The 27,033-nt window shown below is 43.6% G+C and overlaps 2 protein-coding genes across 51 annotated transcripts in view; one reads left to right on the forward strand and one right to left on the reverse strand.

Moving 5' to 3' along the window:
• The window catches only part of TMTC2 (transmembrane O-mannosyltransferase targeting cadherins 2), a 949,512-nt gene extending 941,018 nt beyond the window's left edge, over nt 1-8,494 (reverse strand). For all 50 annotated transcript variants that reach the window (XR_014804529.1, XR_014804552.1, XR_014804560.1 and 47 more), the window contains exon 1: nt 7,787-8,494. Coding sequence is in view for 1 of the 50 variants with exons in the window: in XM_021093031.2 (XP_020948690.2) it covers nt 7,787-7,869 (83 nt within the window). In the remaining 49 variants the exon portion in view is untranslated. The remainder of the gene's footprint in view (nt 1-7,786) is intronic.
• LOC146403603 (uncharacterized) lies at nt 8,275-19,311 on the forward strand. Its single transcript, XM_085024913.1, has 3 exons — nt 8,275-8,402; nt 8,494-9,702; nt 15,015-19,311. The coding sequence occupies exons 1-2, from the start codon at nt 8,275-8,277 to the stop codon at nt 9,347-9,349; spliced, it is 984 nt and encodes a 327-aa protein (XP_084881039.1). The 3' UTR covers nt 9,350-9,702; nt 15,015-19,311.
• The last annotated feature ends 7,722 nt before the right edge of the window (nt 19,312-27,033 follow it).

Below are 27,033 nucleotides of genomic sequence, written 5' to 3' on the forward strand. Positions count from 1 at the left end.
TTACTTTTCCCCAAGTGCTTTGCACTGATCTGCTGTTCAATAATTTTGGATTCATAATAGATGTTCAAGAATAACACGCTTGATAATAATAGCCTAAATATGGACATACACCCCCACTGAGAGATTAAAGCAAAAACAAAACGCAAGGCTATGGTCTATACCCTTTCCGTCTCTATCGCATATTTGTAAGCAACTGAAAAAAGAACACAACACTTAATAAGACCCAGCTGTAAAAATTTCCCTAGCTTTATTCCTCTTTCTTAAAAAATTAAAAAAAAAAACCTTATTTTGTAAAAAGCAAACTTGTGAACTGCATTTAAAATGAATACCCAAAGAATTCCAGGCATGCAGGGTTCTAGGGGTTGCCATTCTCCCCACTGGATTTTTCAACAACCTGGAAACACGGCTGTTGCAAGAACCTCGGCGCCGTCCTGGGCTCCGTTCAGAATGTCAAGAGCCACACTGGGCCCCCGCCGCCCCTCTTCAGCAAATAACACATCCTTTGAAGTTAAAATACCCCGAAATGATGCCAAGTGAGAATGTCTAGGCTAGGACAGTTGAATTTTTTCTACTTTTAAGGAACTCGATCATCTCTGGAATAACAATGCGGAAAAAACGCCCTTTCATCACCAAAACTTGCGAATTTTTCAGTTTCGCCTATCAGTCAATTCCTTTACCCCATGGCCATACTTTTATATGGTTTTGCCTAATTACACCATAATCAGAAGCCCAGAGCGAACTTGCTTTTTTTTTTTTTTTTCTACACGTGAGGCTCCAGAGGAATCATTCCACATTTATTATAACAAATCCTACAGAAATAAAGGGTTCTCATTAAAGGCAAAGGGACAGAAACATTTCATTCGGCCACAACCTCTACCACGCAGCTGCTATTCCAAGAGCACTCATGTGTGTTTCATTTGACAGATCACGTAATTTAGGCAGCCTCCTTGACCATAACTACATGCTGTGCCACACTCTCCACACCGCCTCACTCTGATATCACAAACGCCCAGCATAGAAATCAAGAAACAGAAGCTCACACAAAATTATCATAAGCAAATAGCATCTCCTCCGCCACATACTAAGGTACATTTAACACGGATACAGTAGCACTGCCCCCAAGCAATGTGGCATGTGTACAGCCTTGAAATAAGTCAATGTACATGTAATTTCATTTATTTCCACAATAAAATGGAATCCAAGGGTGGAGTCAGAATGGTCAATTCTAATCTCTTCCAAATTAACACGGTCGACATCAGCAAGTCAAAAATCTCTCTCCATCTCATCTTTAAAACAATCATTTCCAGGTGCTCAAAATGAACCGTGTCTTCTGAAATGCCCTGAAATAAAAGAAATTACTCGAAAACCATGATAGCAACTTTGAAGGTAGAATCCTGAAAACAAATCATGTCAGTGTTGCCACTTCCTCCCAATTTCTCCTGAGTAGATTGGCTTACTCAATTCTTTCCCATTTACCTGTAAAGAAAAAGGGTCACAGCTGAACCCAAAACCGTAATCCCCAAAAGTTTCTAAGAGACGGAAACAAACATCTGTGCTTTCCATTCTAAGAAACCCTGAACACCAGAGAAACTGACAAATGTAGCTGCAGAGCCAAACTGTCAGAGGAGGAAAAGAGATCAATAGAAATTTGATAGTGCTGCATCTTGCTGGAATTAACTGCCTAGAAAATACAGCCAAAATAATCTCTGAGGCAAAAGTCTTCAAACCCTATGACCAGTCCAGGCGAATCTAGTTAGCTCAGAGAGTTCAGCTGCTGCAGACTTCCAAGGCAACAACTGACCTGGACAATCAGGAAGGAGCCATTTGGGAAAGGTATTCTAAAGCTCCCACAGGTAGGAAAAAAGTGCTAATAAACATCAGACCAAGAATAAGCCCATGAGTTCCCGTCGGGGCACAGCGGAAACGAATCTGACTAGGAACCATGAGGATGCGGGTTCGATGCCTGGTCCCACTCAGTGGGTTAAGGATCTGGCATTGCCGTGAGCTGTGGCAGGCTGCAGACGTGCCTCGGATCTGGCATTGCTGTGGCTGTGGCGTAGGCCCGAAGCTGTAGCTCTCATTGGACCCCTAGCCTGGGAACCTCCATATGCCATGGGTGCTGCCCTAAAAAGACAAAAAAAAAGAATAAGTCCACTTCAAACTATCCGCCATGGATCCTCTGCAGAGATGTTACGGGAAAGAAGCCAAGAAAATCCCAATCCACATTTTAAAGCACGAGTATCAATCAAAATAAACAAGAGTTAATGTTAAGTGAAATTCTGCCGCAGGGCAAACTCCGTATTTTTCTAAGTCTGTCATCAGACGCCCAGACTCAAACACTTTCAAGGGCTTGGTAAAGTCCAGGCGGGAAGGGACAGACAGGCGGTGCTACTTACTGCCAAGGGTGAAGAGCTGCTGTTTGTGTGATGCACCAAATTGACAGGAAGCCTATGTCAGGAATTCACGATCAGTGAATGAATGAAGGTGGTCCTTACTCCTCAAAAGCCCATACGAATCAAATCCTCACAGAAACCTCTAGAGTGGTGCATAATTACCCCTGTAATTATTCTAAAGCGTATGCCTTTTTCATCCCACGGAAAAAGGAAGGTATGTAGCTCCCAGGGACAGGCCTCTCCACTTTTTTTCAACGAGGCTCTCAATGAGGACAGCTATGCAGAGGAGGGAAGAACTTAGACTCAGGACCCCAGGGCTGGTCCTTTCCAGTGAGGCTGCCACACTTGTCACTTTTGTGAAACCATTAACGTAAGTAGCCCAAGCTCATATAACTTGGCTTCTAAGAGAGAATCAAACTCTAAAAGATGAATGTCACTGTGTTAAAAGCATGGTGGGTGAGAATTAATGAAGTTATAACAAGGGAGGTGTGTCAGCCACAGATTTATCAGAGTCCCCTAAGGGTAAACTTTGTCCTTTCTCAATTTTATGAAGGTGCCTGTGTTAGCGAAAATACACCCCTCGCCTATGATAAACAGCTGCACCATTAAGGGCATTTTAAACAAGTGCTTTTAGGGCACCGAACAGCAACAAAGAGATTAGGAAGACAAACTGCTCCGAAATGCTGGAGTCCAAAATGCTGTCTCTATTTCAGAAGTACAGCAGCAGGGGATTCAGTGTGACTGTAGGGGCACATAAGCTCTGAAAAACTAAGTGCAGTTGATGAGATGACGGAAATTAATAATATGCAATAACTCAGCTTTCCTTCCCTCAAATGCAGCATACTTATCTGAGAAAACAACTAAGAGACAGATGGCTGGCAAGCAATTTTCCCTATGGCATTTGTACACGTCCGCTCAGTGCGTGTATTTGGGTCATTTGCTAGGATAAATCCCATGTGACAGGCTCCATGGGGGTGAAGGCAAAGTGGTCCACACAGCTTCATCTAATTTTAATTTCCATTTACCGCTAAGAGAAGTACTTGTTCAAAGAGCAAAATGAACCTGCTCCGCATAGCTTGGATTACACCATCAAAACTTGGCTAGAAAATAAAATGCCCTCTGAAATATTTCGCAAACTATCAACTGTATCCACTGGCCTTTTTTTCAGTGCATGATCAACTGGGAAAGGACGCAGAGTAAACGACTGCTCTTCGATACACTGGCTTCTTCCAACAAAGACCTGACAAGACAAACTTTAATGCAGAGCAAACCTCTCCCTTATTTGCTTTGATTTTAACATAATTCTTCCTAAACAGGCTTTTACTAAACACCAGACATGGCTTCAGTGGTGGAACATACTAGAATTTTAAGATAACAATCCCAGATTGGTCCAAGTCTATCAGAGAGAACTTTTCAGAGAGAAGTTAGAGGGACTGATCATACCACGAGGGAATCATACGCCAGGTCAAAAACTCAGAACGACAAGAAGAAAAGACCAAGTAAAAGGTACTTTCAATACCTTTAAAAAAAAAAAAAAAAAAAAAGTCTTTTTAAAAAAACTTGTCAACATGCCTTAACTCCTCTAGTCCTTCATTTCAAACACTGTTAATCAAAATCTTTATGACTTTCAGGGGGAAAAAATCTCAACGAGTGTCTCTATAAAAACTGAGATTTACATTCATACCTAAACAAGTAACTAAGTTAGAAGCGTTATTAACAAGAGCTTGGAGTGGTTTTGATTTCAAGAGCAGAGATTTCTGCTGTGGCCTTGCTTCTCCAAGTTTCACATAATTACTGCATACCACTAACTAAGACACCTAACTAACGCTATGTTAATACTGATTATGATTGGATTTAATAACTGCAAAACGGGCAGTCAGGAAAACAATTTTCAAAGCAGCCACCAGTCCACTTCCAAATTTCAAAAACTCAAATTGTCTTTTTTTTCTTTTTAACCAAGGCCTAATTTTACTCACACAAGCATAAAAAAGATGCACTCATTGCATTATCTCCTTCTCTGTTATCTGTCATAAAGAGCATGCGATCTATTAGATGATATGGACGAGATTGAATCAGACTATGAAACAACAGTTTGTGTTTACTTTTGTTGCTCTGAAGTAAACTGACTCAGCAAAGCCTAACAGGACATTTAAAGAGGATGAAGGGACAATGATGCAATGTTATTATCCTCAACAAGTATGATAGAGGGCAGAGAATCTGGGGTCAGCAAGTTTTTTCCACTGACCTCAACACCAAATCTCTCCAGAAAATTAGATGGTCCTTCAGGAAGTCTCATGCAACATGACTTAAAATTTGCCACAAGCTACATATTTATAATTCCAATGTTACTCTAACCACAGTTTAAGATTCAATTCAGTCATTACTGGACTGAAGGCAAGGGGAAAGAGGAAGAAGCTGAAACCCTATATGCTTTTGCATTAGATATGGTGAATTCTACTCTTCTAGTGTTTGCTTCATCACATCATAGCCATATTCTTAAGTTGAGCACAGAAACACTTGTAAAATATCATGTTTTACCATAGGGAAATGGATTTTGCTGTAAGAAAGTTTCGCATTACCATTTAATCTCAACCAAGCAACATCAAACACTGAAAGTAATTACATATATAGTTTATAAAGTCAACTTGATCACTATATTTAAAAGAAATGATAACTTGGAGAAGTACCACAGCAATAATGTTTAAGCTAAAGCAAGAGAAAGCCCTCTTAGAGTAAATGCCAGATTCTCCAGCTAAAGTGCAGTCTTGATTTAGTTAAGCAAGTCAAGCGTAAGAACCATCTCCTTCCCTGAGTTGCTCTTTCACTTCCAGCCCTGTCTTCTCCTTCTAGAAGCATATTTCACCAAAGCTCCTGGACAGGGGAGTGGGGGGAGCAGAATCCACAGATGTAGTTTAATCACACTTTTACACTTGAGTCTGGGTGCTTTGAAATGGAGTGGCAGAAATAAACACATTATCAGCATCATCCAGTTTCCACCCGACTCCCCAGCTCTTTTCTCCCTTCTCACTCTAGAGAATTCCAAACGGTGAGACAGCAAGTCTTATCTGAACGTCACAATTTCCAGTGTACCTTGACACAATCACCTAAACATGCTGTGCAGACAGCAAATAGGCTCCATGCTCCTATGAATACCCATTTCACAATTTTGGGGATGCCTGAAAATCAAGTTTGATAAGATTCCATACTCACAAGAGTATGTAATTGTATGTGCAATTCTGCTAAGAAAAGTAGAGTAAAATACACTTTTCAAGTTATGGCGAGGTATAATTTCTATGCACAGGCCTTCAAAATCCTACCCATATATGTTGTCTGTATATCATATATCGAGCATGCTATCAAGGAGATGATATGGGAACATCATCATATTAAATTCATCCCACATATCTAGGCATACAAGTCAGGCATTCTGACACTCCATTCAATCTATACAGCAGATAAAAAAACTTATAATAACTGCCAACCATCAAAGCACAACTAACTTATTACACTCACACCACTTGGCCCGAGTTACACCACCAACAATTCTGCATGATGATTAAAGTAAATAAGTTTTAAGACTATAAAAAAAAGTACATGCAAATACAGTTTGGTTCCAGCTTTAATCTTTAGGAGAGTTTCTTCTGACATGTGCCTTTTAAAGAACTGGACAGCAACAAAGAAGTGCTACCCCAGGAATGCTTCTACCATAGTTCCAATACTACAGTAAGTTACTTTTTTATAAGCTCTAAATTATTGGTTTAAAGGCTTACTCTTCACACTGTCTCCAACAGAGGCAGTAACTGCCCAGAATCTTCCCCAAGTTCACTTTAGTGAATAGTCACCCATCTTTGGAAGCAAGAGCTTTTTCTGCCAATGCCCTAGGAATAGCAGGTGCACAGTTACACAAAATTGGAGGAAACAGAAGCAGCTCGCCACACTTACATACAGACCATTTATTTCTCAGCCTGTAACGTAACTGCTGAAATCTGGACACTGCTTAAAAGTTGAGGAAGAGTTTATGTAGAACGGTGGCTATCCTATCAGCTGGTCTCTGACAGACACTACATAAAATGCACGAAGAAGGATGTGCTGGATGTTCTTGCCCTACTATCAGGGGATTTCCTCCCAGACGTGTGGGAGTACAGCAAGCCCCGCTGACTTAAGGCATACATCCACGGACACGCTTTTAGCTGGAGAGTGAGCCCATCAGGGGATACAGACTGTGGGTGATCACCAGCAGGAGAAGAGTCTGCCTTCATCTCCCCTCACCATCAACCGATTTGCTTAAGTTCACTCACTGCCTTGCCCTGACCCTGGGGATCCATTCACTTTCCGTCGCCCAGAGAGGCTGCTGAAAAGCTGTCAAAGTAAATCTGTGCTCACTTTTTGGATGGTTTAATTTCAATGAAGCATGAAACACCCCAGGACGGTTAATAAGTTTAGCCAGGCATGCTGTTCTCCCTAATATATTTTAATTATGCATCTGTTTTAATTATAATCAGCTTAAGTCACCGGAAAGGCACAAATCGGAATTTTCCCTAATGGCTCTTGGAGCTTTTCGTCAGTGTCTAAACACTAACAACGTTTAAATAGGTAGAGGCAGGAGCACCACGGTTGACATTTTCCAGAAATCGATTCAGTTTCTCTGACAACACAGTTCAGGTCTCATTAGCCACCCAAACTAACCCAAATGCAGAAGACAACTGGAGTCTCTAGGGGCGTCTTCTTCCCCAATTAGCACAAAAGAATCGCTAAGGTCTCGTGTAAAACTCCCCAGCAGAAATGAAAGCCCAGGCTTTTAGCAAGGGCTACTCCATCGATTGGTGAGGGAGGCAGGGGAGCCGGAGAGACGAGCAGCAGCAGTATCCTGGCTCAAAGTAAAGTACACCCTACGTCAAAAGGGAAAGTTGAAGCAGAGGGCGAGCTCTCCACTATTTTGGCAACTGTCAAGCGTGTTTTAACCTCGGTAAATAAAAGCGTCCCATCAATAAAAGGAAACGTTACAGTGAAGATCTATTAGGGGGCGGGAAACAGCTTCCTTCCAGGACGGACGTAAAATCGCTCAAGGTGCTTTTGTTGCACCAAGGAACATCTACGAATTTTTTTTTAAATAGTTCATTAAACAGTTTCCCCAATTGCTGCGATTTCCGCTAAGAAACTTAAGCGCCTGCCACCAGCCGGGAAGCACGGGAGAGGAACCTCCCGTGCGGCAACCTAGGAACCCAAACTCCCTGAGCCCGCCCAGGGCGCCCGCGTCCCCAGGGTTTGCTGGAGGTGTGGGTGTTTACGCGTCTCCCAAACCTTCAGGTGCTGCACTAGTTCCTCCAAAACCCACTCCGAGCCTTCAAGCGGGCAGCTTCAGAGCCTCCGCGGAGTCGCTCTCACCCCCTTACCTGTCATCATAGCAGAAATCCGCACTCAGGGTGTTGAGATACAAGGCGAGCCCCAGAGCGCTGCTCACCAACTCTGCAATCATCTCTCCACTGCCTTCCCTCCGGCTCGGCTCCCAGCGCGAGGGCAGCAGCGGCAACAAAAAACAGAAGCATCAATCCCCACCTTCCGCCGCCTTCTCCTCCCAGCTTCACTTTTCCCTCGCTTGCAGTCCCTCCCTTCCTCCCTCGGGTCCTTCCGATCCACCGCTCTCCTGCTCCTCCTCCTCCTCGCGCCCGTCTCCGCAGCTCCTCCGTCTTCCCCGGGTGCGGGCTCACGCCGCGCTCCCCATGCCTGGCGCCGGCGAGCGGCGAGCGGCGTTCGGGCTCCGCGCCCCCCGGCGGATGCACAGGGCTGGTCCTTTGCGCGGCTCGCGCCCCCGCCCTAACCCATGGCCGTGCGGGGCGCCCTAGGTGAGGACTGGGTCTCGGAGGAGGTGGAAGAGTGCGGGATGGGGGCAGAGGGACCGGACCGAGCCGGGCTCTGGGACCTGCTGGAGGAAGAGAGCGCGAGAAGGGCGGGTGGGAGGGACAAGGCGAACCGCCTCCCCTCGCCGCCTCCCGGGCGCACAGCTCCGGGGCCGCTTGGGCAGACTCTGGCCGCCACGGCGGCTGCAGCTCATTCACTCTTTAATAGGTCCCTCCCGGCCGCAGCCCCTTCTCCAGTGAAGTGAGAAGGGGTGGCTGGAGACTCCCGAAGCTCCCGCGTGGGGTTCTCGGCGCTGCCCCCCGCGCCTGCGTGGCCAACCCTCCATCCCGGGTTCGTTCAGCCGCGGTCTCCACCCAGCTCCGCCCACAGGGTTCCGCCCACATCACCCCCTGGGCTGGAGGCTCCTCCCACCTCCCCCGCCCCACCCCCGCCGCGGCCGGAGGCTCCTCCTCCCCATCGCCCGCCCTCCCCTTGTGGCGTTCACCTTAGATTTCACTCTGGGCAGCCCCGGGGACCCAAGGGCAACCGCTGGCAAACAACGCCGAGCGGCAGCTGGAGGGCGCCCTGGGCGGGGGCGCCAGAGCAGACGAGAGACCGAGGAGGACGCCGTCGCTCGCTCGCCCTGCCGCTGCCTGGCGGCGCCTGGCACCCGCCGAATCTCAACCCCAGCTCTGTGTGTGCCAAGCTCTGCCAGGCGTAAGTCCGGTCCGCCGGGGAGACTTCTGGAGCCCGGGAGAGGAAGAACAGGTTTGGCGAGTGCTCTAACCTCGGTTGCCACCAACACACCCTCACTGTGCGGGAGCCGAAATGGGGTGGGGGTGGGGGCGGAGAGCTGGAGGGCATCTCAGGAGCGAGAAATTTCACCTCCGAGCCTACCGTTGTCCCGAAGGTCAACGGAAAGACGTCTGGGGAGGGAATTGTTCCCGCAGGCAGGTGGAAAAGAAAGGACCCCCAGAGAGGAAAGACAGACTCGCGCGCACACGCAAAACGCACCCCACAGTTGCGAGGGCTTCCTGCGGTTTCGAGGGGATTGTCAGGTTAACCCCGAGAACACAGAGAAGAAACGCCTCTGCAGCCCCGTACTGCGCTCTCCTTGAACCCGAGAAGGTGGGAACTTAATGCCCTTTCCTTGCCGCCTGGACTCAGGACTAGATGGAAGGCGTCCAGCATGATGAAATGAGTAGAAGAATGGTCTGTGTGGAACGGGCCCTGGGTCCTAAAGTTGCAAGACCAAAGAGGACCGTGGGCTGCCTGCCACACCTCCCGGCGCGGCCGCCTTCTGGCTGGACCTGTGGATCCCTTGGACCACGATGAACACTACTGCAGCGCCCCCTGCTGCCTGGAACCCGCGATGCATGGAAAACAGACCTGCGAGGGCGCCGACTCCCCCAAAACACAGCTGTCACTGCTCCAGAGGCAGCCCGTAACTAGCAAACTCTCCAAATCGGCGGTAAGAAATTGAGTCCCCTGGATGTGTGGCAGTGGCTGAAAAGCAAATCCCGTGATCTGGGTGTCTGCAAAACAAAGCTCCACCTTGTCCTGGTTTCACAAGGACATCTATGTGTGCAGATGAAATGATGAATATTTATTGTACCATTGCACTGTGGCCCAGTTTTGTGCCCTGGGAAAAACAAACAGAAACGCACATACGAAGAAATTGTATCATTAAAGGCAGGGCTGATCTTTGGCTTTTTTAAACTGCATAACCTCTGCTCACTGTCAAAAACGTTTTTAAAATCCTGTCAACCAGCCCAAGTTCCCGTTTCCCTCCACTGCACTTACATCTTGATCCTGGATCCTAAGACACTGGAGGAAGGGACCCTCTCTAGAATCCCGTTCCTGACTTTGAGTCCCCACTCTGCTGCCAGTCACTTAACCTTTTTGCACCTCAGTTTTCTCACCTATAAAACAGGGATGCTGACAATACCTATCTACGCATGCTGTTATTACGAGGATGAAAGTAGCTAACATACGTAAAGCACCCAGAAGGGTCCTCATGGCAACAGAAGCGTTAGGTGCTGCTATTTTTATTATTATCTTCAACTTCACCTTACCCTTTAGGTTGTTAACTAAAACCTAGATGTTTACCTCCAAAACTAACCCATCTCATCCACACTGCTCCAATCTGAGTCCAAGCTACTCCTGTCTCCTGTGTGGACTAAAGCGGAAGCCCTCTAAGGGGTTTCTAGGCTTCTCTTGCAATTTCCACCCTTCCCCAGTCATAACTTAAGGTCTTAGACAGATTCTTTAGAAACCCTACAATATCCCTGCTAAAAAATGTTCAGTGCCATCCTGTTATACCTCGATTATTATCAAATAATTTGACTATACTCAAATCCTTACACGGCCACCCTTCCTTTGGCCCTGACTGCCTCTCTCCCATCTCACTGTTCTCCAGCAAGACAGACATCTGCTCCTCCAGAATTTACACTCCCCCACCCCACCCACCCCCACCCCTGCACAAAATGCTTTCTCACCCTACCTTCTCCAGCTCCTTCTCAGCATTCATACCTTAGTTCAAATGCCATCACCTAGAAAACTTCCCCAGCCCACACTTTATAAAGGAGCCTCCCTTCCCAGCAATCTCTAGCCCATCAGGCCGCATTATTTTCCTAATAGTCTGCCTTAGAATCTACCATCACCACCAGAATAGCAGCTCCAAGAGGGTGGGGAACTTATCAGGATGGTTTTCCATATGATACCCCACACCTGTAAACATCTGGACAGGTATGCTGAGACCAGCTCAGCAGGTGAGGGCTGAAGAATGGGTGCTGAGAAACTCAAGAAAAAAGTTAACATAAAACAAGATGTAAAGACATTTATCTCAATCAAAGGTGGAAACTGGGGGACCCAAGGTCTCAGGGACCAAGAGGGTGGCCTCAAGAAACCACTCTGCTTTGACTGTGCACCTTAGGATTATGTCAAGTGAGGAGGGGGCTGTAGGTGCAAGATATAATTTTTTTATTATTTTAAAAATCACATAGCTGGTAGATGGCTAAGCTTTTATTCTGACCTTTAGGCATTTAACAATCATTAGCATTTGAGGAAGTTGGGCTTCCTATGCTTGGCATCTAGGGGCTCACCATTGTGCTTCTGCAAAAGGCATGCCTATCTTCAGCAACCCTGCGTGCCTAGGTTTGCACCTCGTTCTCCTTGCTGATGCAAACCCTGCTAACAACCACTCATAAACCCCCTGGGGCCACGAGGTTCCTCTTCCTCTTAAGAATAAGAGGACATATCATGCTGTGCCAACGGCGTGCCAGTCTGCACAGGTGCGGTGTGCCTAGATCAACTGACGCATTCTGTCCTCAGCTGACCCTATGAATAACGTGTGCCTTTAGGTCTTTGTTCTTAAGCTTAAGTCATTCACCAGCACTGAGACTGTTTTTCAAGCAGGAAGATGGGGTAAAGTAAAGCAGGACAAGATGAAGATTTCAGCATAGAAAGTAGAAGCAAAGAGGCTAAGAAAAGATGGTAGAAACATGGCTCCCGACACAGGTAGAAGGAAAAAAAAGTTGACAGGGACTGAACGAATAATTGTGCTCAGCAGAAATTGTGTAACAACTGAAAATCCATAAAGTTTCATCACCAATGACTAGGATAAAGTGATTTGTCGATGTTAAGGATAGTGAAGAGAGAGTTCCCACTGTGGCTCAGCAGTAATGAACCCGACCAGCATCCATGAGAATACAGGTTTGACCCCTGGCCTCGCTCAGTGGGTTAAGGATCCCACATTGCTGTGGCTGTGGCTTAGGCTGGCAGCCATAGCTCTGATTCCACCCCTGACCCGAGAATTTCCATATGCCACACATGTGGCCTTAAAAAGAAAATAATAAAAAAAATGAAATAAAGGTAGTGAAAAATTAACCAAAGAGAGCGAGGAAGCAAGTCAAAACTTCTTAAGAATGCATGGACTCTGCAGGAAAGCAGTGGTCGTGGGAGTCACAGACAGCTCTCTTCCATAATTAAGAGGACTCAGAGGCATAAAAGTATTCGAGAGGTTGGGGTTCAGCCAGCTAAAAGCTTGTAAGCATTTTCCAGAGCTACCTCCATTTTCAAGGCTCCAACCGTTTTAAAGAACCATTTTCTCAAGTTCTTCCCCCACCCCCTCCCTTTCTCCTCACCCCCACCTCCTCTGAATTAGAAGCCCGGGAGACTGTGAGAAATGCCACAAAGTGGCACGTCTTGCCATCCCTGATGAATGGAAGGCTGAAAATCCAGCTGGGTTTGAGAAATCTAGTTGCTTTTAACACATTTTCCTACTATAATTTAACACGGGCCTCAACAGTCTTCCAGGGCATGAAGCCCTGGTCTCTTCCAGACGGCTCTCCACGGGCTGAGAAGCAGCCCTGCCCGTGTTTTCCACCTTCCTGGAACCACTTGGGAGTGGGGGCAGAGGGGATCAGACTGAAGATGTAAAGATGTCATCACTGCGCCTGGACATCTTTTCAAATCTGAAGCCACTGCCTTGTAATTTACTACGGTGTCCTCCCCACGGTGAGCTGGCCGCCTGGGCTCTGAATATAGACGTACGTTCTATTTAAAGCGACTGCTGCTCTCCACCGATGAAGAAAATTAGGCTGTTTGGCTTGCGTTTTCCACCTTAGACACAAGACTGGCCAAAAAAGGGCGAAGCCCTTATTTTCCCCACGTAGATCCTGCACATCTGCTACCTCGCCACTTCCTCCGTGAATTATTTTTTATCGTTGCCCGACCTCCCCCGCATTTGTTCTGCATTCCCAACCCTTTGTCGGATAATTCATACCTTCGCAGTGCCAGTTCCTCAGGGTAAAGCTTTCCGTATTTGCCTACGATATTTTTAGTTTATTGTGCAATACCATCTTCCCTTTGGGTGTTGCATAAATATTAACTAAAAATCCACATCTGGTCTTGGTTGTCATTTCTAGTTGTCCTAATATAACTTCTCTTTGAACGATTCATTTGGAAAGTGTGCCAAGGGTGAAATGGGGCACATAAATTCTCCTGCTGCCTAGAATGCCTTTTAAAGTGCCCACAGATTGGGTTATTTATGAACAGAAGATTTGCACCTCTTCCTTGCACCCTCAGTTTTCAAACTGTACCAGGCCAACGGAATTACCATCTCCCAGATGTTCTGTGAAAAGGTACCCAGGAACCTCCTGCTCAAAATCTTACCAGATTGACTAGGAAGCAGAAAAACACCAGCCCAGCAGGTGAAGCTGCCTGTTAAGGGAGGTCTCGGCTGGGGGACTCATAAGCTCTGGGCTTTGCTCAGGAAGTAACCCCGCAGGAGAAAAACAGCAGAGTGTGGAAGAAACGTGGGTCAGGGAGCTGAAAGAGGCGCCCAGGCTGCTGGGTTAACGAATGACAGTAACGGCACTGGCTACACATGTCACCTTTAGATGCTTCCCGGTACCTTAAAATGCTGCCCTGTAAACACTGCAAATCTAACATCATTGTATCCCCAAACCTGTGATCCATTAGGAATATAATCAGGACAATGCAGCCATGCAAAGGGATCCTGTCACCTCTGTCCCAAACCCAGGGCTGTTAAGTACCAGCCGCTACTAAAACAAAAACCTCTTTAAGAATCTCTCCATCTCCCAACTTCCAAGGCAGAGGATGTGGGGGCGGAGGAGGAGGAGGAGGGTAGAAATAACGTGTTAATAACCAGATATGGATGATTGCAGAGATGTTGAGGCTAAGGATAGAATTCAGAAACTCAATCAAGAAAAGCAAGGACAAGCTCCTTCATAGACTCTCTCTAAATGCTTTCACCTGCGCTGGTCTAAACGGTGATCCAAAGTATCCTAACCTCTTGAAAATGGCACAGAATTTGGAGCAGCAGAGTTTTGCTGTGCCTCAGATTCTGTAAAATAAAAGATAAACCATAGAAAGAGGGTGAGTTCTGATGTGCACCTGAAGTCAGTTTACTAGTTGTTCATGTTGATGTTAGCCCAGCGTGGACCCTCAGATGCCAGCATTGTCCCCTCGGATGCCAGCACTGTCCCCTCGGATGCCAGCATTGTCCCCTCAGATGTCAGCATTGTCCCCTCGGATGCCAGCATTGTCCCCTGGAACTTTCTGCAAAGGTGGCCTTACACCTATGCTCCCCCATGTGGGAGCCATCAGCTACGTGTGTCTCCTGCGCACTTAAAATACGGCTGAATTTTAGGTGTTGTTTCATTCATTTAAATTTAAATCAGGACCTTGGCTACTGGTTACTACATTAGACAACACCATGAGTTCACCTAAAAGCCAGGCGCTTATTCCACCTGTGGTCACAGCTTTGGATCAGAACCTCCTGCTCAGATCTGCACCACACCACCTGTGACCCGCTTTTATTTCTGAAATAGCTACTAGCTCTTGAACACTTTTTAGATATTGGGCATTTTAGGGAGCACAATCTATGTGCATGATCCTATTTAATCGTCTCGATACCCCTGGGAGACGGTCCTATTACTCCCATATTTTACAGATGAGGAAAGGGGGCTCAGAGACACTTAGGAAATTGTCAGTAGTCTTACAGCCTCTAAATGTTGGGCCTGACATCTGAATCCATGTCTTTTAACCCCCAAAGTCTAGGTTAACCACTACCTGTAGAGTCTTACTGCTCCTTCGGAAAGCAGCTCTTTTCTCTCTTTCCTGTTTGCTGGTTTCTGTTCCCCTCTAACCTTGAAGACACCTAATTATAGGAATGAGCCAGGCAATTTAACCTAACTCCTGACTTATGCTCTCCTGGATGCACCCATGCCTTGCCTGACCTGCTGATTCTTTTCCTAGATTAAAAGAAGAAGGAAGAATCACAGAATTAAAGAATGACTAGCTCTGTACCCTCAACAGGCCCCTCAGCAATCCTGTAGGCAGAGCACACAGGCAAGATAACCTCTGAGGAGAGAGTCTGCCACCCTGCAGGCAACGGAGCAAGATGCAGAACCCAGCCTCCTGCCCTGACGATTCCCTGGGAGTCTTCCGTCAACTTTTTTCCCCTTTAAAAACTGTCAGAGCTGAGCTGAATCTTCAGAAGTGGTCTCTGGACAGGGAGCCATCTTCTCCCCAGATTGCCAGCTTTTCTGATTGAAGCAGCTTTCCTTCTCATTGCCACTCGCCTCTTGATTATTGGTTTGTTTTGTTTTTGTTTTGTTTTTGTATTTTTTTAAGCCCTCACCCATGACATATGGAGGTTCCCAGGCAAGGGCTCAAATTGGAGCTGTAGTCACCGGCCTACACCACAGTCACAGCAACTCGGGATCTGAGTCAAGTCTGTGTCCTACGCCAAAGCTCAGGGCAACACCAGATCCTTATCCCACTGAGCGAGGCCAGGGATCGAACCTGCGTCCTCATTGATACTAGTCAGGGTCCTTTCAGCTGAGCCACAACGGGAACTCCTTGATTATTGGCTTTTGAGCAGCAAGCAGCCAAACCTGAATTTGGTAATGTTTCTTTCCATGTAAAAGCCATATCCTGGGAGTGTCTGCACAGTGGGTTAAGGATCTGATTGCAGCGGCTCGGATTGTTGCTGGAGGCACAAATTCAATCCCCAGCTCGGTGCAGTAGGTTAAGAATCTGGTGTTGCCACAACCGCAGCTGCGGCTTGGACTTGATTCCTGGCCTGGGAACTTCCATAGGCTGTGGGTGCAACCAAAAAAAAATTTTTTTTAATTTTAAAACAAACAAATAGATAAAAGGGCACATCCCCAAAGAATCTACTTCAGGAAAAGGAATTCCTGGCTCCAGCCAACGTGCTTTGATTAAATTCATATACTTCCTTTACTGCAGTCCCTCAGGAGATGCAGGATAAATACTGTGGGAGTCTTTCTTTGCCTACTTAAATTTTGCCTGATTTTCCCCAAATCTGATATAGACACCTGCAAAGACTACACTCTAACCTATAACCCTCCCCCATAAAATATACTCACACCATGTATTTTTAAGAATAAATGCATTCAAACATGCATATACATTTTCCCTAACATAATCCACACCATCTATGAGAAAAAACTGAGATGAGCCTAAGCCAAACACCAACAAAATAATGAAATATTCATGTAAACTAAAATTTGGAAAAACGAATCGAGCATTTATAAAAGTGACAAAATCATTATGTTCAAAACACAACCCCCCTAGAAATTTGCACCTCAAAAAGCATGTTTAAGCCACTAATTATTCCTATGAAGTGACTAGAAGGTCTATTTGCAGTTTGGCCTAGACATCTAATAATAAATGAACGGGAAGTTCCCGTTGTGTCTCAGAAGGTTACAAACCCAACTGGCATCCATGAAGATGCCGGCTCTATCCCTGGCCTCTCTCAATGGGTTAAGGATCTGGCATTGCTGTGAGCTGTGGTGTAGGTAGCAGCCGTGGCTCAGACCCTGCTGTGACTGTGGCATAGGCCAGCAGCTGTAGCTCCAATTCAACCCCTAGCCTGGGAACTTCCATTTGCCACAGGTATGCCCCCTCCCAAAAAAAGCAATAATAATAATAAATGCCAATGCATTTAAAACTTACGCAACAGATTTAACTACTTTGCCCATTTGAATAAGTATCATGCTAATAAATACTTTATTTAGTATTTACAAATGAATGGCATATTTATGGCCAAACATCTTTACATGTATAATACCATCCTGTATTTTTCTTTCCAAATGCTCTTTACTTTTTTCCCCTTTTCAATCTATTCTTTCATTTTTGCATATTTTGCTTCTGCAAAAATGATTTCAATTTCAATGCCCAAAACAACAGTCACCTTCTCACGTGTGAAGATCTTGCCCTGAAATATACAAACTAATAAGAAAACAGGTTGTCTGCACGGGTAGATTTGAAGCTAGACATTTATTTTCTTGGCAGTCAGTTCCAGAGAGTCAGTCCTTGGACAGAAATGGACAAATGATAAAGCCATTGAATTCATCAATTCCAAACTAAGCACCAGTGGATCCAGAGCCTCTCGTTCCTCTACAACACCTACTCCCTGAAGTTATCACATCACATGCCAGTGCTCAGCTGGAAGGTCATGGTCCACGACCTCCGATAATTTTGGCCAAGTGTCTCTGTTGATGTACACTGCAAACACGGGATGCAGGCAACTACTAATCTGTTTCCTATCAGTATAGATGGACTGTGATTTTTTTAGAATTTTACGTAAATGGAAATAACACTACATACATTTTCAGGGTTGAGGCCTGCCTTCTTTGATGAAGTGTACTTATTTTGAAATTCTTCCATGGTTTTGGGTGTTCTTTTTATCTCCAAGGAATATTCTATTTGTATGGTTATGCCACAGTTGGTTTATCCATAGACCTGTTGATGAACATCTGACTTCTTTCCAGTTTGGGGTCTACAAGCAAAGCTGCAATGAGCACTTATGAGAAGCTTTTTTTTGGACATAAGCTTTCATGTCTCTCAGGTAGATACCTAGCAGTGGGATGGTTGAGTCATTTGATAGGTAGTATTTAATATTTTAAGAAACTTCCAGACTTTTCCCAAGGTAGTTATAAGAGTTTTCATCCTCATAAGCTGCTTGGAAGAGTTCCATTTACTCTACACCTTGCCAACACTCCATAGGATCAGTCTGTTCAATTTTAGGCAACCAAGTGAGCAGGAGTATCTCATTATAGTTTTAATTGGCATTTCCCTAATACGAATGATGCTGAGCATCTTTTCATATGCTTTTTTTTTTTTAGGGCCACACCCATGGTATATGGAGGTTCCCAGGCTAGGGGTCTAACTGGAGCTACAGCTACTGGCCTACACCACAGGCACAGCAAGCAGGATCTTTAGCCCACTGAGCGAGGCCAGGGATCAAACCCAAAACCTCATAGTTCCTAGTCAGATTTATCTTTCAACCCATACATCTTTGGGGATATGTCTGTTCAAGTTATTTTTTCCTCCTCCTCCTCTTCTCCTCCTCCTTCTCTTTCTTCCTCTTCTTCTTTATTGTTGTTAGCTGCTTAAGCAACACAAATGTATTAGCTCGCAGTTTTACAGGCAGAAGTCCAGCACTGCTCCATTTGGGTTCTCAGTTCAAGGTCTCACTTGTAGAGAATTAAGGGGTTTAGACAGCTGGGCTCTCATCTGAGGTTGCTGGAGAGGAGCCCACTTCCAAACTCATTCTTCAATTCTTTGCAATTGTAAAACTGAGGCCCCCATTTCCTTGGCTCTATCAGCTTTTAGAGGCTGCCCCCTTCCTTCTCACAAGGACTCCTTCATGTGAGCAGGGCTTCAAATCTCTCTGCCTTTTTTTTATGTATATATTTCAAATCTCTCTGCCCCCCCCCTTTTTTTGTCCAGTAAGACAAATTACATTGTTTCCTTTCTTCTTATTGGATTTTGAGAGTTCTTTATTCAAAATATGTCCTTATAAATACATAAATATAAGTAATTTGCAACATTTTCTCAGCCTGTGGCTCATCATCTTTTCATTCTCTTAATTATGTCTTTCAAAGAGCCGAAATTATTAATTTTGATTGAATTGAATTTATCTCTTTTTTTTTTTTTTTGGTCTTGTTTTGGGTGTTGGATCCAGGAAATATTTTCCTAATTTGAGGTCATAAAGATTAATTCCTGTTTTTCTCTCTAGAAGTATTGTACTTTGGGGTTTTAGAGTTAGATTAATGATCCCTTTTGACTAGTCTTTATGTGAGATGAGGTAGGTTTAACTGTGTTTGTTGTGGTGGCTTTGGACCCTTGGATATCCAGTTGTACCAGCACAGTTTGTTAAAAAGTCTGTTTTCCTCACTAAATTGCCTTTGTGCCTTTCTTAATTGACAGATACGTAGGTCTGTTTGTCCATTGATCCTCTTGTCTACTTTGATACCAATGTCAAACTGTTTTGATTACAGAATCTTTACAAGTCTTGAAGGTGGACGGTGTACTTCTGACAACTCTTCTTTTTCAACGTTGTTCCTACTTCTCTTTAATTGCATTTTTAACTGTATTTCCACTTGCTATTATAAGCTCTTATAATTGGGCTCTTGTTTTCTTCCCCTTCTCACTTTATTTATTACGTAAATTTATGTATGTCATTATGTGCATTATGTGTGTCATTATGTGCATGTGGTACGTAAATGTAATTGTTATGTTTCCTGAGTGTGTTTCTCTGAATGAGACGTAGATTAACATTTATGGCCTGCATACCAGTTAGTAAAATGGGCAGGGTATAGTGAAGATATGCAGGTACCACTCCTAATCAATATCCATTAAACACTGGCTCAACATACTTTACTATCTTTACGTCCAAAATAAAAAAAAAAAAAAGAATTCTATGCTTTGAAAGTGAAGCAGCACTTTAACCTCGCTGGGATTATCACGCACCTCTGGGCTGTCACTGGCTGGCACTCCTCACCAGCATCCCATCCGCAAGAGCTAAGTGATTGGAAGGATACAGTTACAAGTTTGGTTTTTTTAAACAAACTTGTAACTAGTGTTTAAATCCACTCTTCCCTCCCCTGCCCCCTCTCATGCATTCATGCCAGCAAACCATTTCCCTTTTTTTCTGTAGTTCCTGTTCTATCATCAGTTGTACTTTTGTGAGGTTCCAGAACCAGTTCTTTGGAAACATCTTACTGGGTTTAAACTTGAGTTGGAAATCACTGGTTCTCAGCAAACAGCACCTGTCAGGTTCTGTAGTCAGTTTTAACCTTTCAGCTGAGAGGAAATACAGGTCTCAGTCTCGGGGCTACTGCATCAGGCCCCCTCCTTATAGAAGCAGGCCACAAAAATACCTGGTGGAGATAGACGGATACTGATCTGAGGGATTTTTGAGTGGCATTTCAAGGGATTGACCATCTTTCTAGCTTGCCAGTTACAAAAGGGGTCAAATATGCCCCATATTTCCCATTTACTTCCGTTGTGATCTTTGTATCCTTAATGGCTCAGAGTAGTGGGCATCTGCCTGGCTGGCCCATCTTTTAATCTGGCTCTGGGTACAGGTGCTAATTCCATTGGAGCACTGGGATTGCCCTCATGGATGCCTCCACCTTGTTTGGAATACACTGTGTTTCCTAATGCCTGCTCCCCGTCCCGCTACTGTCTCTCTTACCCAAATTAAATAGGGTTTCTGAGGTAGGAACAGAGGAAAAAAAGTATTTATATCCGTGGAGCATCTACTACCTATAGGCACCACGCCAGCCATTGTCATATACTATGTAGCAGTTCTCACCATGGCTGACCAGTTGGGCATGATTATGGTCTTTTCACAAAGGACAAAACTGAAGGTCAAAGATAGTAAGTAACTTGGGCTAGATGGCACAACTACTAAATGACCACCCAGGATTCTAAACAATTTCTGTCTTCTTCCAAAAGCCTTTATTTTATTTAGAATCTTAAACAATGCCCATCTCTTTAGCAATACTGGGAACCATCCTCAGAAGGAAGTGACTCAGACTCTCTCTTTCTTTAAGCCCTTTGTAAGATGATGCAGGACAATGTTTGTGAAGACTTCAAAGTGTCTTCTTCGCTCTGCTGAGATTTTTGTCAAATAAGGGAATCCAAGGAGTCAGACTCATGGGCCATGCAAACGCAACCACGTGCAGGTTTTGCATAAACAGAAATGAAGGCAAGTCCAAATAGCTATTGGACTTTTGGTGGGATATGAAGAATATGGAGTATAAAAAATGGAAATACGAGTGAGAGTGAATTCCTGCAGATAATACACTGAGAAGCTAAGATTTATCCTTGCAAATGATATATCCAATAAGCAGCTGATATCCAAAAAGCACAAAGAACCCATACAACTCAACACCAAAATATCCAAACAACTCAGTTAAAAAGGGGCAGAGGATCAGAGCAGACATTTTTTCCAGAGAATATACACAGGGGGCCAACAGGCACTTTCAGCATCACTAATCATCAGGGAGATGCAAACCAAAACACAGTGAGCTATCACCTCACACCTGTCAGAACGGCATTATCAAAGAGACAACAAATAACCAGTGCTGGCAAGGAGGATGTGAAGAAAAAACCTTTGCATTGTTGGTGGGAATGTGAATTGGTCCAGCCACTATGGAAGACACTAAGGAAATTCCTCAAGAACTAAAAATAGAACCACCATACCATCCAGCAATTCCATTCCTGGATATTTATCCAAAGAAAACAAAAACATTTATTAGAGAAGTTCTCTTATGGCACAGTGGGTTAAGGACCTGGTGTTGCTACAGCTGTGGCACAGGTCACAACTGTGTCATGGGTTCAAGCCCTCACCCAGGAACTTCCACATGCCATGGGTTCAGCTAAAACAAAACAAAACAGCAACAAACAAACAAAAAAACCCACTAATTAGAAAAGATATATGCACCACGATGTTCCCTGAAGCATTATTTACATTAGCCAAGTTATGGAAGCAACTTAAGTGCCTGTCAATATATGAATGGATAAAGAAGATGTGATACATATATATAGCAATGTATTATGTATTAATATATTATACATGAGGGAATATTACTCAGCCATCAAAAGAATAAAATCTTGCCATTTGCAACAATACGAATGGACCTAGAGGGTATTAAGCTAAGTGAAATGAGTCAGGCAGAGAAAGACAAATACAGTATGATTTCACTTATGTGTGAAACCAAAAAACAAAACAAATGAACAAACGTAATAAAGCAGACACGGAGGAATAGATTCAGAGAACAAACAGGCAGTTAGTTACCAGAGGGGAGAGGGGTGGGAAGAAGAGAGAAATAGGTGATGGAGATTAAGAGGTACAAAATTTCAGCTGCAAAATAAATGAGTCATGGGTATGAAATGCAGAGTGCAGAGAATATAATCAAGAATCTTGTAATATCTTTGTACAGTGACAGACAATAACTAGACTTACTGTGGTGATCATTTTGAAATACAGGGCAATATTGAATCACTCTGTTATGTAACAGGAACTAACACAGATAAATTATACTTCAAAAACAAATAACTCACAGAATAGATCAGATTTCTGGCTATCAGAGGAGGAACTGGATGCAGGCAGTTCAAAAGGTACAAATTTTCAGTTATAGAATAAATGAGTAGTAAGGATTTAATGGGCAACACGATAACTATAATTAACACTGCTCTGTATTATCTATGAAAGTTGTTAGGAGAGTAAATCCTAAGAGCTCTCATCACAAGGAAATTTTTTTTCTATTTCTTTAATTTGGTATCTATATGCGATGATGGATGTTGACTAAACTTGTGATAATCATCTCATCATTCACGTAAGACAAATCATTATGTTGTACACCTTAAACTTACACAGTGCTCTGTGTGTATATGTCATTTATATCTCCCCCCCCCCAAAAAAAAAAAAACTAGGAGAGAAAAATTTTTAAGGAAGCCAAAATTCGGGCAGAGAATGGACTAACTTCATTGGAAGTTTTATATCCCAATCTAGTATTGAGAGCCAAGCAAGGGATATGCCACTGCACAGAGAGACATCAAGAAATACCTTCTTGGAGTTCCCGCCACGGCTCAGTGGTTCACGACTCAGACTAGGAACCATGAGGTTGCGGGTTCGATCCCTGGCCTTGCTCAGTGGGTTAAGGATCTGGCGTTGCCGTGAGCTGTGGTGTAGGTTGCAGATGTGGTTTGGATCCCGCGTTGCTGTGGCTCTGGTGTAGACTGGCGACTACAGCTCCGATTCGACCCCTAGCCTGGGAACCTCCATATGCCGCAGGAGCAGCTCAAGAAAAGGCAAAAAGACAAAAAAAAAGAAGAAATACCTTCTTAAACTATTTTGTAGATAGAGAAAATATAAGCCTTTTATCTTGAGGCCAGATGTAGAGATTACAGAATACAATGTATACACAAAGATGTACTAATTACATTTCCCATCTCTTCATCTTACTAAAATTATCTCTTGAAAGTATTTTTTATAACAGAAACACCAGATAACAAGTAAACAGTGGCTGTCTATCCTTGGAAAGTGCTCAAAACTTCTGGAAATAATTACTCAGTAAAAGTAACTCAAAACAAACAAACAAAAAATTCTTAATGATATGTAAAGATATATTGAAAAATTCTAGAAATGTATATTATTAAACAAAGGATCAGGAGTCCCTGTCGTGGCTCAGCAGTAATGAACCTGCCTAGGATCCATAAGGATGAGGGTTCAATCCCTGGCCTTGCTCAGTGGGTTGGGGATCCGGCATTGTGGTCAGCTGTGGTGTGGCGTGGTGTAGACGTGGCGTGGACCCCAAGTTGCTGTGGCTATGAGCACCTGTAGCTCCAATTGACCCCTAGCCTGGGAACTTCCATATGCCCTGGGTGTGGCCCTAAAAAAAGCAAAATAATAATAATAATAACAACATTAAAGGACCATTCATTAAACCTGCTGGGAGTGGTTGCCAGGGGGCTGAGGGGAGGGGGCGACAGGGAGGTCCTTTTCAATGGTGTAGAGTTTCGGTCGGGAAAGGTGAAAACAACGTGCTAAAAATCTGCCCTCCTGCAAGGTGCATCGAGTTAACAATGCTGCACTGCACACTCAAAAAGGTAGTTAGGAGGGTAAATTTCATGTTATTATTTTTTTTACCACTTAAAAAAAAGTGCGATGTTGGGAAATCAACTTTAAGTGAAAATGGATATTTGCAGAGCACCTCTTTTAATCACCTTTCATATTGTCAGATATTATTGGAATTAAGAATTACTATTCATTTGTGTATGTTTTTGGGGTTTTTGTTTTTGTTGTTGTTTTGTTTTGTTTTGTTTTTGTCTTTTGCTTTTTAGGGCAGCACCCATGGCATATGGAGGTTCCCAGGCTAGGGGTCTAATCAGAGCTGTAGCCGCCGGCCTACACCACAGCCAGAGGAACGCGGGATCTGAGCAGCGCCTGCGACCTACACCACAGCTCTCGGCAACGAGGGACCCTTTCCCCACTGAGCGAGGCCAGGGATCGAACCTGCAATCTCGTGGTTCCTAATCAGAATCTTTTCCACTGAACGAGGCCAGGGATCGAACCTGCAATCTCATGGTTCCTAATCAGAATCTTTTCCACTGAGTGAGGCCAGGGATTGAACCTGCAGTCTCATGGTTCCTAATCAGAATCTTTTCCACTGAGCCATGACGGGAACTCCTGTATGTTTTTTAAAGTTAGACCACTAAATATATTCTTCAAATACACATTACAGCATATCTTGGTAATACCGACACTTATTTTGATAAGCTGAGTGTCGGTAGAATATTTTCAGCAAAATAGATTATGTACTTAAAGGAAGACTGATTTACTGGCTATTTTTCTAAAGCATGTAACCAGGAAATCATATGAAACTAGAGCTAAAATCAAAGTGCTTGCCTGAATATTAGCAAAAGAAGTCTTCCACAAAAGCGATTTTTTTAGGAGAGGCTGTTTCCTACCTCAGATCAGTCAGTGGAGCTACCATATTATTTAAGATTGGACCTTTTTAGGAAAAACACCAATAAAAATAGTTCCCACTTCCTATGATCAACTAATTGTCGCTATTATTAAAGTGCAGGCCCCCTAAGTGGCTACTTTGCTCCTTGATTGTGCTTCTCATATCATAGGAAGAAAAAGACTCTGGAATGTAAAAGTCAGTAAGAACAAGCAAATACTCCACTTCCTTGCCAGACCCTTGAAATCCAAGTCTCAAGTCCAAAGCTCTTTTCTTTGAAATCTCATGCAGCCTCAGTACTACCGACAGCATTGAAAGCCATCTTTAGAATATAAAGCCATCTAGAATTACTTTTCAGGACTTGAAAGAATATGCCTCGTCTTTCCTTCAAGATCTTGTGTTCAGAAATTTTCATGTTCGCAGACAGAGCTGACCCATGGATCAGCTTAGTTTCATAACAGGGATATGTTTTTATACTTGGTACTAAACTGCAGTACACAATTTCAGCCAGTCAACATTGTCAAAAAACTATCCAGGTTAAGGGAATTGCAGAATCACGAGGCCCCAGATTGACTCAAAGGGAATAAAATAAAATAAAATAAAATAAAATAAAAGCAGTTTAAAGAGTCTTAAGATATAAAATAAAGACTTTACACAGTTGATTTTATAATACAAATCCACTTAAAGTAAATTGATGAAAACTTACATAACATTTTAATATGAAACTTACCCATAAACATCAGGTCAAAATGTCATCAGAGTTAAACTTTATCAATATATCAACCTACAGATGAAAACCCAAATAAATAATTTTCCCAACGATCTCACATATGCACTTTTAAAAACACTATTCCACCCCGTGGCACTATTTTAAAATTATTCAGCCCATGTCATCTTGAGCTCTGCTCAATGATAATCACAAATGTCCTTTCTATTCAGATTCATCCTCAACCAAAACCAGAAACTATGGCCGAAAATACATCTGCGCCGTCAGCAGTGGGAGGGGACCACATGCTTCCCGTTTCATCCCCGCCGTTTGCCTACCCCATCCATGCTTTTCCCCACACCCTGGTTGTGTTGGTTGACTCTGTGTATATATCCAGACATCTGTTTTGGCTTTCTCTCATCATTTCAAAACCCAGATGGATGTAGAATTTCCCCATAACCAAGCCTGCTTGGCTGCAGCCCTAACATCTTGCCTAGGTTTGACGGGCTTGTTGATGGGGGCTTGAGCTCCGTTACCCGGACCCTCCCATTACTCAAGGAGGTTCTGCTATATATCATGTGAAGCCAGGGTTCCAGTTCCATCCGCCTCTTGACTCCTAGCACAGGCTGATGCCTATGGACTCCCTTGGCTGTATTCCCACTCAGCAGACTGAGTCTCCTTCGAGAGCCATACCTGCTGGAATCAAGCCCAAGTTCATTAAACATCTTCTGACTCTACATGTTGGACAAAGGAGTCCGCTTGTGTCCCTGAGTCCCCAACAGCTGGGGAGGTTTTTTGTTTCATAGTAATAGCTTTTTCACCTCCCTCAGTCTTGTTGGGCTGCTTAGGTCCCAGTATACCTCGCTGCTTTATACAGTTCCTTTCGTCATTTTGTCCGTTTTCACAAATTTAGTATGATATTCTCAAAGATTGCACATGTCAGCTAAAGAATGTTGTGAAGTATCTTAAAAATGCATTTATTATAAATTTATAGCTGAAGTCTAGTAATAAATTGTGATACTGATTCTTTACTTGAGTAACCACATGGACCTTGGATGGCAGGATTATTAATTGGTTTCTTTTGATAAAAGTATGGCAAGAGATTTCTTTAAATAATTTTGATTTAAAATATTTATTTACTAATTACAGATTGTATTTTAACCCTATGAATATTTTAGAAGAAATATAATTTACTAAAACAAAGTAATTTATTTTTTCACATAAATTGACATATATATGTACATAAATTTACGTATATATATTTTTTCTTGTTAGGGCCGCACCTGCAGCATATGGAAGGCTAGGGGTCCAACTGGAGCCACAACTGCCAGCCTAGCTACAGCCACAGCAACACAGGACCCAAGCTGTGTCTGGGACCTACACCAGGGCTCATGGCAACGCCAGATCCTTAACCCACTGAGCGAAACCAGAGATCTAGCGCACATCCTCATGGATGCTAGTTGGGCTCATTACCACTGAGCCGCAATGGGAACTCCAGCATAAATGTATGATTCTGATGACAGTACATTCAAATTTCATACACTTTGAACATAATTACATATTTAGTTCTTCACATCATTACTTTTATCAGAAAAATTATGTAAAAATCTTGATTTCAAAAACACAAGTTTGTGAGATGAAACATGAATGCAGGAAAATCAATTTATAGAATACATACAGTAAATGTGTATATTATGGTTGTTTATTTTGTGGCTTATCAAGACCTCATTAGCCTATCAACTGAACCTCCCATATGAGCAATAATTATTACATTCATTCA

Source organism: Sus scrofa, chromosome 5 (assembly GCF_054392235.1).
Source record: "Sus scrofa isolate SSC_HxYL_T2T_F1_AM1 chromosome 5, Sscrofa_HxYL_maternal_Yorkshire_Landrace_v2.0, whole genome shotgun sequence".
Taxonomy (NCBI): Eukaryota; Metazoa; Chordata; class Mammalia; order Artiodactyla; family Suidae; genus Sus; species Sus scrofa.